At 37.5% G+C, this 13,630-nt stretch overlaps 2 protein-coding genes across 4 annotated transcripts in view; one reads left to right on the forward strand and one right to left on the reverse strand.

The window, feature by feature from the left end:
• The first annotated feature begins 220 nt into the window (after window positions 1-220).
• LOC126373287 (DNA repair protein Rev1) lies at window positions 221-4,556 on the forward strand. Its single transcript, XM_050019374.1, has one exon. It carries the CDS (start codon window positions 326-328, stop codon window positions 3,155-3,157), a length of 2,832 nt encoding a protein of 943 aa, XP_049875331.1. The 5' UTR covers window positions 221-325; the 3' UTR covers window positions 3,158-4,556.
• The window catches only part of LOC126373322 (tubulin-specific chaperone cofactor E-like protein), a 48,586-nt gene continuing 38,829 nt past the window's right edge, over window positions 3,874-13,630 (reverse strand). For 2 of the 3 annotated variants that reach the window (XM_050019440.1, XM_050019439.1), the window contains exons 5-8: window positions 7,853-8,037; window positions 5,859-5,990; window positions 5,328-5,439; window positions 3,874-5,077 (exon numbers count right to left, since the gene is read on the reverse strand). In XM_050019440.1, coding sequence (XP_049875397.1) covers window positions 4,958-5,077; window positions 5,328-5,439; window positions 5,859-5,990; window positions 7,853-8,037 — 549 coding nt within the window. In that variant the 3' untranslated portion in view covers window positions 3,874-4,957. The remainder of the gene's footprint in view (window positions 5,078-5,327; window positions 5,440-5,858; window positions 5,991-7,852; window positions 8,038-13,630) is intronic. The other variant, XM_050019442.1, reaches the window with a different exon arrangement.

Consider the following 13,630-nt stretch of genomic DNA (forward strand, 5'->3'; position numbering starts at 1 on the left):
TGAGTCTTGGAACCCGGCTTCTCGGCAATAATTACAATTTGAATACTGTAAAATGTTGCCATAATTATGTTTAAGTTTACCCCACACAATGCTATTTAATATTTAAACGACTTCTATAAAAAAACGGTCTTCCGCTTTGTCTATGATTTTAACAAAAAGAAAATGTCTGTTCCACTTTTCGGCCAATGGTCTTGTAACCAAAGTCGCAATAAATTAAAAAAAAAAAATGTCAAACGGATGTCAATGTTTTGGGTCGGATTGGAGGGAAAGAACTACGATTTAGAAGTGGATATTTTTATTAGAATTTTGTTAAACTGTTATCATCATGAGACGACGAGATGAAAATTTTCCTGATAACGGATTTGAAGCGTGGGGTGGTTACATGAATGCAAAAATTGCAAAACTCGAAGACCAGTTCACTTCCAGTGCCGCCAAAGAAGAAAATCAGTTGTCCAATATTTTCAGTGGCGTAAGTATTTACGTCAATGGCTACACCATACCTTCTGCAGATGAACTTAAAACTCTTATGGCTCGGCACGGTGGTGTTTATCACACGTATCAAAGGAGTGATGACTATATAATAGCTTCTAATCTCCCCGATACTAAAGTAAAGAAAATGTCATTAGCTAAAGTTGTTAAACCTGAATGGATTACGGATAGTATAGCTTCAAACAGACTTTTAGATTATAGAGAGTATTTATTGTATAGAAACTCGAGGGGACAATCAACTTTAAATTTTAAAATCGGAAGTGATATTTCAGTAGATGTAGAAACAAATAAAGTTTCAGATGATGATGTTGTGCCAACTGATAAGGAAGTTTTTAAATCTGAACAAATTATTTTGAAAAGTATTTTCAATACATGTATATCACCCAAACAAGAAGAGAATCATGTTGCTGATGATATAACAGAACCAAATATCTCAAAAGATACATTTGAACAGAAAACTGTCATTCACAATGAGACCAAAAAAGATCAGACTACAAAAACTGCAGCTGATCCAAATTTTATATCTGAATTCTACAATAATTCTCGACTGCATCACATTTCACAGCTTGGTGCTTGTTTCAAACAGCATGTTAACGATTTACGAGAAAACAGTAATTTTCAGTACCCGGCTCGTAAACAACTTAAAGATAAAATCCTGCCATTAAATAGTGCCACAAATTTGTCACCATTATCATTTGAAAGAGGAAAGACCATAATGCATATTGATATGGATTGCTTTTTTGTTTCTGTGGGTTTGAGAAAAAGGCCCGATTTACGAGGTAAGCCTGTTGCTGTGACACATTCAAAGGGTGGCCAGGGACGCCCCAAAAGACCTGGTGTAGACAGAAATACTGAATTCAATTTATACAGACATAAACAAGCCCAAAAGATAGGGAAAGCTACTGGCAGACCTGAAGATGAAGTTGAGTTTGAGAGTAGAGTAGACAATATTACTGATGAAGATGACAAATATGGGTCAATGAGCGAAATAGCTTCCTGCTCTTATGAGGCGAGAGCCAAAGGGCTAAGCAATGGAATGTTTATGGGTGCAGCCTTAAGATTATGTCCTGACTTGATTACAATTCCATATGACTTTGAAGGATATAAAGAAGTTGCATACACATTATATAATACAATAGCACAATATACCTTAGACATTGAAGCTGTATCATGTGATGAAATGTATGTCGATTGCACGGACCTCCTAAAAGATATGGATGTATGTGTTCAAGATTTTGCTACAGTGCTGAGAAATGAAATCAAAGACAAAACTGGATGTCCCTGTTCAACTGGATTTGGTGGTAATAGGCTGCAAGCAAGGCTAGCAACCAAACGAGCCAAACCTGATGGACAATTTTTCTTAACGGCAGACCTTGTGGAGGACTTTATGTATGACATTAAACTAAAAGATTTGCCGGGTGTAGGAAGACAAACAGCTCAAAAATTGGAGTCCTTAGGTCATCAAACTTGTGGGTCTCTACAAAGTTTGACACTGGCAAGTCTTAAATGTAATTTAGGTATTAAAACTGGTGCTCAACTGTTTGATCAATGTCGTGGACGTGACCCAAATCCTTTAACATACCATACTGTAAGGAAATCTGTATCAGCAGAAGTGAATTATGGCATTCGATTCGAAAATAATGAGCAGTGTGAAGAATTTTTAAAACAGTTATCTATTGAAGTCCATTCCAGAATGCAACAGTTTAAAGTAGTAGGAAAATGCATTACTTTAAAACTAATGGTTAGAGCTGCAGAAGCACCAGTGGAAACTGCAAAATTTATGGGCCATGGCTTCTGTGATGTTATCAATAAATCTGTTTCATTGATCAATGCTACAAATGATGCTGAAGTTATTACAAAGGAAGTTATAACCATCTGCCGAAAACAAAATATAGACCCTAAAGAAATGAGAGGTGTGGGAATACAAGTCACCAAATTAGAATCTACAACATGTAAGCAAACTATAGGAGCCATTAGTAAGTTTTTAAGTGTAAAAAAACCTATTAAACATGAATATAAAATTGAAACTACAAATGAAAATGTTCTATCTGAGGAAACTTTAAAACAACAAGATAAATCCGAAGATAGTATAAGACAAAAGCTACCAACCACTCCTAAAAAATTGAAACTCGTTTCTCCAAAGAAGTCTCCAGTAGTTGGATCAATTAAATCGCCAATCGCTAGAAAGCGCGGTCGACCTCCTAAATATTCCAAGCCGCCGCTACCTATATCAAATAATATAATGAGTAAGTTTCTTCAAGGGCAAACCCTTGCAAAAGATACACCTTACAGAGATCCAATGATAAAGGAGAATAAGTTAGTACCTGTACAACAACTGATAAAACAGGAGAAGCCATTACCAATAGAATACGATAAGCCTTCGGGTCTATTAGGACTTCCATGGGAAAAAGTTCGAGAATTACTAAGGGCTTGGCTGGAAAGTGGCCAGACTCCAGTGCAATATGATATTGATATGATTGCCAATTATATGCGTGAAATGGTTGTAAATAAAAATATACATGAACTACTTATATTACTCAGATTTCTTAGAAGGAGAACTCAGGAGATAAATAGTAATAATTGGATACTTGTATTTGAGCATGTTGTAGAACAGGTTCAGAATGCTATGATTGCTGTTTATGGTAAGAAACTTTGTATTGAAGCATAGAATAAACAAAACTACATGTACTGTTGACGACAGGTCGACATGGCAATCGGGGCATGAGGTGAGCCGCGGAGGCGGGGTCGCCCCGCACATCCGCACAGTCCCCGCGGCGTCTTAGTCTTAGTGTCGCACGAGTCCGTATCGACCGCGTTTATCGATTATTATTGTGTTTTAAAAACCAAAATGGCTACGGTTGCATCTTGATGATTTTGATCGTACAGTGATTCACAACACCATAACAGAATTTTATTTACAAAAGAAGATCGTTCCGACATGTCCTAAGTTACACGTTGCTTTACGTGAAAAAATACCTTTTCCTTGGGGTATTCGTACATTACATTGTAGCGATACGTTAGATGATTCAGATGAATAAATATTAACTTAAATGAAAACGTGGTATTATTTTATTCACATTTTGTTACATACTTACATAATAAAAATATATCGATATTGAAAACGTCACGTCACTAGAGAATTACCATGTCGACCTGTCGTCTACTTTATACACATACTTATACGTGTGCCTCTCGCCAATACGAATTTGGAGCGATTACTCTATGCCAGGCGAAGGGAGTGCGTGCTGATTGTCTATCTCGCTCGCATGCACAAGATAAGGCGGCACACGGTAAGAACAAGATTGTTGTATGGCGTCTCCGGGCTGTGTTTGACGAATAACGCTCGAAATAAAAAAAAAATGCTACCAACACATAATAAAAGAATTTTTGATACACATAAGTCATTTATTTTTGTATGTTTCTAGTTTCTAGGAAGAAAAATAATTTCACATTGATATTTCTGATTCTTATTGCATTGTATCACTTTCTACGAATTTAGATAATTAGATATTAAAGTGCCTATTTTATGTACTATTTGGCAGCATTAGGATCACAGTAACATGTGTTTCAATTTGCTGCAGCAAACCCACAAAGCAAAAATGACCTATTTCATGTAAGTTTCGTTCAGCATTCTGTATATTATTTATTACATATAATTATCAGATACACAAGTACATAGTATATTTAAGATTTCCAAAATGGCAGTTAGTATCACTTTATGTTTAGATAAGCACTTTACAACATCTAATTGTTGGTAAAAAAATATACTTAGATGTTGTTTACAATTATATTCTTGCTAAACAAGTAGACAGGTAGTTGTAAAAATTATACCGCACATGATACATAATGTAGATCCCATATCGTTTATAAACTATAATTTATTATCACAGATGCTTTTCGCAAATAAAATATAATATGAAGCTGACTCAGGTCCTGTAAGTAGCATGCATTAGTTTTAAAGCTATCAACGTAATGTAATAAAAAAAAAACATGATCTTGCCAGACAAATAATTTCAATTCATTATTGTGTGACTACTCTTACAACTAAATGCTTTGTGACAACCATTTACGAAATTAAACCTTAATACTCTCACAAAGGAAGAAAAAACGGATATCATATTAATAAAACAGAAAATATCGATCCTTACAAAAATACAACTAAATTCACCCCTATTAAATCATTTGTTAGTACGACAACATTTAAAATAAACATACGAATACGTATAATTGTTGTTCACTAGCATAAAATTTGCAATGGCAATTGAGGATAGGCCAAGACCTACCTTCTACTGTGACGTTAGATGCATCTTCTAGGTGATGTAAAATCAAGCAATGCTGGGGCGTAAATTTAGTACGACATAAACACATTGTCACAAAAATATATGTATCACGTAAGGCTCACCCCTATTTTTGGGTTTCAACATTAGAATTGCACCTAACCTGCCGCCCCTACCTACTCGCCAACGTCTCACGCTGTCGAGTTGTTAGAAACTGAGTGCTTTAGTTTCGAGTCGATTATAATTTCATCTCCCGAGCGGATGTTATACGAGTAGAGTTGTTTTGTGGGGTACCTCATCTCTTCGGGACCCTGCAAAGAAGACATGCGCGTTTTACTACATATTTCAGGCACGATAAAATCTAAAGCTCTCGTCACATTGGGTGGACGATGGCACACTACCAGTTGTACTGTCGGTAAGTACGTCTCCTGCATATCAATAGAAGATGTAAGGGAGACACTGCCCGTGATACATTCTTGCCGGTAACCGGCCGCAGTGTGCCGAGAGCTTCAACAAATCAAAATACGTAACTTCTACAATAACAGGCAAGTTTGTACCTACAATGAGTTTTACCTGGGAGTCCCTCAGCTCCTGATCGACGTAAAACAATCTCATCTTGGATGCAGGGAAGCCTGCCAGTCGTTCCAACCGCTGCTTTAAGTCTGACACAGTTCTGGAAAGTGGAACACACGATGGAATTACTTATACGGAAATATAGCTATGATAAATAGTAACAGAATATAAGTTCACGACTATATATCCCAATTAGGTAGTCAGAGGTACAGCTATCGCAAGATCAACTAAGTACCCACGCATCATCGAGTTTTCTGCTTTTTCTTTTCGAGATTTTTTTATAATAAATGCGAATACCTATTTAATAAAAAGTGACTTTCGACGTAAACTTCGTGCGATAAGTTGATCCTTGGAAAGTAGGTATACTATGTCCCTGATTTTTGATCGCTAACATTCTAAGTATGTGCTAAATTTCTTCCAACGATCAAAGAAATCAGCCCAACGATTTGTACGTCTGTTTTATTAAATACTAATAAAATGTCAATAATAGTAATTGATGTTTATATGCTTCATGCGTACCTGTAAACATCAATAGTGCGCACTTCGCTGGTGTCCCCGCAAGTGAAGGTGATTTGGACTCGCTTCTCGGGCCTCAGGTCCACCGACACGAGGGGGTCCAGCTTGCCATGGACTCCCACCAACTCCCAGTACCTGGAATAATATTACGAAACTTCCAGAACAGTGAAATAACAAGCTTTGGTTTTGCTGTTGAGTGTTCTTGAACACACACATAGCTCCGTACATAAACACGCACACTGACAGCCCTAAACTCTTATACTCATAGGGATAAGCAGAGGTACAAGTAATTCGGTATGTAAGAAAAAAAGTGACGCTAATTATAAAACCATTTAGAGATTTCGTATTAATTAGCTTTATTTCTCTAATTTTTGTTTATTTTAGCAACAATCGTGTATTTATTTGACCTTCGTGTGACCTCCAAAGGTAGAGTGTTTACCCAAATTATCGTTGCCAAATGCCGTTTATAATAAATAAAATAATATAAAAAAATACCTTCAAGAAATACCTTACATACCCAATTGGAAGACAACTTGCTTGATGTATAAACCGTATGGTCACCACACTATGGTCACACCCCGGACACTATCCAAAATCGCAGTCCGCGCGCATTTCCCCTTATTCTTTAGCGGCTTATGGCCATTTAGACTAAAGTGAAACCCAGAGGGAATGACGGAGAGATAAATCTATCTCGAAGCTCTTACCCAGCAGTGAGACTCATCCAGAGGTTAGAGACATCGTAACGAATATTGAGGAGGTGATTCGGGCCATGATTCTGAGTTGATATCAAGTGGAATTTCCTGTCAGAAAAATCATGAAAAGTTTGGTGTTTTTTAAAATTATTTTCAGTTCCATATTTTTGCGACGGAAAATCCCACTTGATATCAACTCAAAATCATGGTCTGAATCATCCCTCAAAGTTTTCGTTACGATGTCACTAACACCCTTTATAGGCTGCTTGTGTTAAGTAGGTATTAAAAAAAATACAACTACGCAACGGCCAGTTAAATTTCCTAACATGTATGTTGACACGTTCAAACAGTCTCGCCGAACTCCTTTGTTCAGTGTTACGATCGAATGCGGCATTATCATAAGGATTTAGTCATTTAGGTCAGCAAGATATTTAGCAGAAATTCCCGCCCACACAGCTCCTTATTGATGGGACCTTCGGCCGACTTTATACACGTCGATTTCTATCTGATCATTCGTGTAATTTAATACAATTTTTGATTTAGATATATTCTGCACAAGATAGTACATAATATAAGATGAACCACTGCTGGGCACAGGCCTCCCCTCAATCAACCGCTGCTCCACTGCGGGTTAGTGGAGGCATTTAAGAAGTTCAAGATTCTATTCTATGCTATAGAATGAACAGTAATACTACGTGAAGAAGGCGCACTCTCCGTCCCGCACCGGTACGAACTTGAAGTGTGATTTGTACTACTAGTGTTCTACTATGTATAGTACGAAAATTTTGATGGGTGATTCTGAGTTGATATCAACGGAATTTTCCGTCGCAAAAATATGGAACTGAAAATAATAATAAAAAAATAGAATTTTCCGAGAGGAAATTCCACTTGTTATCAACTCGGAATCATGGTCTGAATCAACCATCAAAGTTTTCGTTACGATGTCACTAACACCCCTGGATATACCCGTATATTTTTGGCATAAATTAGATATTTATTACTTATCTATTCACATAATAATTAAAAACAAACACGAACACAAAACAAACACGTAACTTATAAATATAACACCTCTTCCAATGCGTCAGACCGAAGCAAGGTGCCCAACAAGCTGACAGCATTGCCTCTCTGAATTGCCAAACTTACTCTTTGACAATAATAACTTCCAGCCCTTGCATCTCCCTAAGCCCCAATGAGACGCATTGAAAGATTATAAAATATAATTAAATACTTATATAAAGATGCGCCATGAAAATCCGCTTCCGTTTATTTTAACAGTAAAATATTTTAATCAAAAGTGTTTACCTGTCAGGGCGATCAGCCTCAGGTTTCTCCATGTAGTATCTGATGAAGGCCCTCTCGGCCGCGTCCCGTTCCTCGGGGGGCACCGCGCCGCCCCCATTCAACGTCTTTATATGCGGTAGTCTCGCAACGAGGAGCAGTCGTCTCTCGTGCTCGGTTGATTCCACACGCTCCCATAAAGGCCAACCCTGGAAAGATTTAATTTTAGATTTTTAACACATTAGTTCACTTAACATAAGGCCAGTGCCCAGCAGTGGTACGTAGGCAGTTACTAAGCAGATGTACAGAGGCATATCCATCGCAAGATTAAAGTACCTACACCTCACCGAGCTTTCTGTTAGACCAACGTAGGTATATAGGCTGTATATTTTTTTCTGGCCACTGGTCGACAGGATATCCACCTTCGGACTCCAACATCTACCAAGCAAGCCATCTTTTTGATGGCTTGTCGTCCTGTCCACCCTACGTACTTATACGTTACAGATAGAGCTATACGTGAATTGTGTGTTAACAATATTTAGTGAATACCAATAGCAGAGTGGTGGAGTATGCTCCATACCCTCTCCGGTTGATTAAGGGGAGGCCTGTGCCCAGCAGTGGGCTGATACCTACAGACTGTTACCTACAATAATAGCATAGTAAGTACGTATCGTTGCATTATGACGAAACACCATGTATGCGCCTTTTTGAAAAATTGCACTCTTTTTCAACAACACCTCGTTTTCTTTCAATTAATTTCAATCCGAGTAATGACCACAAATCTTTACCTGGATCAAAACTAGTCTATTGCGAGATTATATTAGTTTTATTATTTTTATGGTTGTATTATTTTGGTTTGTTTTTCTGCTTTTTGTTAATGATTTTTGATTTTGGTCTTTTTTTTCTTTTTTTTTCTCTGTATTGGTTTCCGACAGAGACCACAGTCTCTGTCCTGTGTTGAATTTAATGTACCTGCCTGTCTGTGTCTGTGGTGTCCAGAAATAAAAAATGATTATTTCTTTTTATTTTCGAAATGGCGCTTATGTGCAAAAGCAAGAAGGAGGGTTATCACTATAAGGTGACGATTATATTTTCCCGATTCGGTATATAGTAAGTAAAATATTTATTTCCTCTACAAATAACAATGTTCTCATACTAATTTACAGTTATTTTATAACATGAAAATTAATGATATTTGTAGAGGCTGGAGCCTAAAGTAGGATACCCTGTGTTATAGGTCTCCAGGCCTCTACCTCCAGGAATACGGCCATTAATAATGTTATCAATAGAGCAATACAAATAAAGTAAATTAAAAAAATAATACGTAAGAAATATGAGAAAAATAGTTTAAAAATACTACTACAAAAAGACAGATAGGTAAGACTGTACAATCAACACGCTTATTGTAATGAGGATCACGATTACAAGCGGCTTGTAGAACAAAAACTACGAGCCGTGTTCGTTCGTGTCTCAAGGTTCTGGCGGCAGGTTTCCGTTTAGGGCATCCGAATACTTTTGCGATGATTGGCTTCTTCCATTACGGATCTACTAAATTACCAATGATTTATTTGTTTACCTAAACTACTTAATAATAGTAATAAAACCATTCAATTTCAAGAGAATCCCTGATAGCCTTGTTCAGAGACTTATCTACCTCGTAGTGTCACGGGATCGAATCCCGGCTGGGGTTCTAAACCACTGGATTCGATCCGTTTTCCCGCTTGCACAAGGACCGCTTACCTAACCTGAAGATTTGACATTTAAGTATAAAAGTTCCTAAAGAGTAGATTTAAGATAGGTAAGTTAGTTAAAGTTAGTTAGTTAGTTAGTTGCTTCTATGCTGTTCTGGGAGCAAATAAAAAACATAGAACACGTTCAGCTGCTTGTCTTCCCAGGCATGTCGTAAAAACCGACAGAGGGATTGCGTCCTCTAACATGATGGACTAATGTTATGGGCGATAGGCTGATCCCTTATCACCATAAGGTTCATCATATCCATCTTAGGACTTCGTATCAACAGTGGCTGCAAGTTGTCTTTGATTACTTGTGGCTCTGCCCACCCCATTTGGGATTACGGGCGTGAGTTTATGTATGTATGTAAGTTAGTTAAAGATTCCTGAGGAAATATGATTGGCCACCTGATACGACACGAGTCATTTATAACAAACATTATAGAAGGAAAAATTGAAGGGAAGAGAGGAAGCGGTAGACATAGGATAACATTTATGAAACAAATAAAAGAGAAGGTGCAGGTCGTGTCGTATCGGGAGGTGAAGGTTTTGGCGGGAAGAAGAGAGGAATGGCGGTTACTCCACCGACAAGAGCGCAGCTCTTAAATAGAGAGAGAAGTAATCGGCAACTAGTTGCCCCTCTTGTTTGCTGTGCCCCAGCCAACACCTATAACTTGTGACTTGCTATAAACTTCTACTTATTCTATTCACTGAATTCGATAATGAGTTTGAATTCATATTTCGCGGAGGTCCGTGTTGCTCTATGAATAAAAATAAAGTTTCCGTTTGCCATAATTGTTTTCTTAACTTATTAAAATAAGAAAATATACGTGTGTTTCTAAACTTTGTTAGATACATTTTGCGCAGCCGTAGATATTTTTAGAAATTACTCATACGTGCAGCACAAGTAGGTAGGTACTTTAGTAAGGCTGGCTCTAGGATGTATTTATAATTTAGATAAAATGTAACCACATTATTTTCGTTGGTAAAATAATTATACTTAAATTATCTAGTGGTGTGTCAGGATCGTAGGAAGTGGAATTCCGTGATCTCTGTCTACCCCAATGGCAAATACGCGTGATCTTATTATCTGTCTTATTATGTAATTTATCTACTTATTTCGCTTCAGTTTCGCTTCCAAGTGTATTCTAAAACCTATAGGTAACATAAGCGAGCGCTAGATGTCTTCCAATTCCAATTACCTACTTGTGACTCTGTTCACCCCAGTAGGTGTCACGGTCGTCTGTTAATATAGGTACAGTACATAGGCACTGTACCTATATTTATGCAGGCCAGACTAATACCTTCCTACTAATTATGTTAACAAAACCCTACCACGAAATAGAAGAACCAATCAATAATTATTTATTGCACAGAAACATAAGTAAGGACATGTACAAACGAATAAAATAAACACAATTGGCGGCCTTATTTGAAGAAAGAATAAAAGCTTAAAAGCCTTTTATTCCGTGGAACCTACCTATACGTCTAATTAAAACTATTTCAGACAAAATAATATTCATCTCGATATTTGATACTGTCTCATAATGGATTTCTGAAATAGTTCGCTATAGATCCCACTGTTCCGGTGATCCTTTGTTCTCATAGTAACATGTTACTTGCGCGTGCGTTCACCTTGGCGACCCGTTTTGGCTAAATGTGGAAGGCGGAACGTCAGGCAGACAAGTGCATATTGGCTCAATAATTGCATTTTTTACCTATAAATCATTTTCCTTAGAATGCAAATGCCTCTAACGATGTATACAGGGGCATAAAAACGGACTCGCAGTCGCTTCTGTAAAAAACAGACCTGTCAAACGTTCTGATTATGTAAGCCGACTCTGTGATAACGAGATAATGCTAGTTTTTACCATAGGTTCACACCAAAGTCATACAAACTCTTCCGGACTCGGAACTAGCGATATCCGTATATGAGCCTGTCTAGTGTGCATTGGATATTACATAAACGAATTAAGTACCCGACATTTGAAATGGTCACTTATAAAAGTTATAAATTAGCACAAGGGGTAGCCTTAGGGCCGCTGTTATTCCAAATTGATGTGTTCCGTTCCACTCAGTGCCAGCGTGGTTCCGATCCATTGAGTGCATAAGTATATTGATTACATACTAACGGAATATATAATTGCATGTCGGGTGTCAGTTTCAGTAATTTACGATTTTTAGTTATACTTACCTACACTTCCTAGATGTTACGATTAAACTTGGATGAATAAGATAACATTTAATTGTAATGATACTCGTAATGCATGTATTCGTGATATTTCTCCATGTTAGTTTAGCTATCTACCGATTTATAAATAACATTGAATCCAAGTATCCAATATAGTATTCTCACTAGCCTCCTCGTCTATTCTTGAGAATAATATCAGCAGTCGCTATACGTTCTCCTATTGATAACTCGTAGCTCTGCTTAACCCGAAAGTAATACGGACATTATATTATGTATACAGGATGTTAGTGACATCGTAACGAAAACTTTGAGGGATTCAGGCCATGATTCTGAGTTGATTAAAGTGATATTTTCTGTCATTTCAGTATTTGTTACGATGTTACTTAGATTAGATTATTTATTTATTTATTCATCACACACAAGTAATAAGTTTACAAAAGTTTGGAATAATACTTACACTGTGTCATCTGTACTTTATTTTCAGTTCACAAGATCTACTTTATTTGGAAGTGACGACATCGAAAATGACGCCTCAAACTTTAAAACAAAGTTAAGACGCAATAGCGATCGGAGAACATTATGAAATTTGCGCCACACATGTAGTTAGTTTACAAACAGCTGACGTTGAAAACAATAAGCTGATTACAAGTGGCACTGCGATGTTAGTCATAGCTTAGACGATGTACGGTTGGAGGTACCGCGGCATAGAATAAGGAATAATACTAAGTATAGAACGGCAACTCTCCGCTCCCCACCAGCAGCGGCTGAGCTAGGTTTACCTCACCCCCCTAGAACATAGTTTAGTCTTCAATCGTATGGAGATCATTAGCATCAATCGTCAGACGTCACACAGATGCGCGTGTACGATAATGTCAATGTGTGGTGTCTGTGTACAACGAGGTTGTTTGTATGAAGTGTCCGGGGTGTAATACCTAGACGAAGCAGTCCTTGCCTTCTAAACAAAGACCTAGGAATCTACCACGTAGTTGACTAAGAAGATTAAAACATGAATATAGCCGTGGAATAGAAGATAGAGGTTGGTAGGAGCAAAGGACCGCGATACAAGTATGAGCAATAGTTCATACTTCAACTTTGCACTCCACTTGTCCGCATACTTTACGACACACGGAGCTCCGCGAAAATAGCTACATGGCGCGTGTTAGTGACATCGTAACGAAATCTTTTAGGAATGATTCAGACCATGATTCTAGGTTGCAATCCAGTGGAATTTTCCAAAAATTTGTCCCCACCGGGATTCGAACCCGAGACCTCCGGATCGAGAGAACGCTCAACCACTGCACCACGAAGGCCGTTAATGTCACAATAACAATAGCCGTTTATCAGTATGAGGTTTTGTTCATAATTGGTACACACATATCATAAATACTTCATATAAAACGAACTAACTGTAGTCTCAGTTGAACAACGCCACGTGAAACCAGCTGTTGCTACTAGGAAGCAGATAATTGCTCGCCGAGTTATTGTCCTTCAGCCTTCTTTTGTAATTAGATAATCAATTTACACGGCTGCCGAGGTGATTACAATCTAATTTGCACTTCCAAGTTTATGCCGATTTAATCGTATCCCTCATTATTATAGGACTTTTCAGGCTAAGTTCCTCAAAACAATATAGATGGCGGTGGCGCTTTACTGCCAAACACTTCTTTTTTAACCACAAAAGTTTAATTTAAACAATAATTACATTTAGTGTTTATCATCAAAGTTAAATATCATAATTAGTTACTAAGTAAAGTGACGCGTCGGCACAAGTGTTATCTCAGTGTTAACATCACGCATTCTAATAAAATTCAAACATTTATTCTTCCGACAGAAAGTGTACTTTTAGTTGACTTTTCCTATGCTTGGGTACGGTGCTTCGCT

The sequence above is a fragment of the Pectinophora gossypiella genome, chromosome 15 (assembly GCF_024362695.1).
Source record: "Pectinophora gossypiella chromosome 15, ilPecGoss1.1, whole genome shotgun sequence".
Lineage (NCBI taxonomy): Eukaryota > Metazoa > Arthropoda > Insecta > Lepidoptera > Gelechiidae > Pectinophora > Pectinophora gossypiella.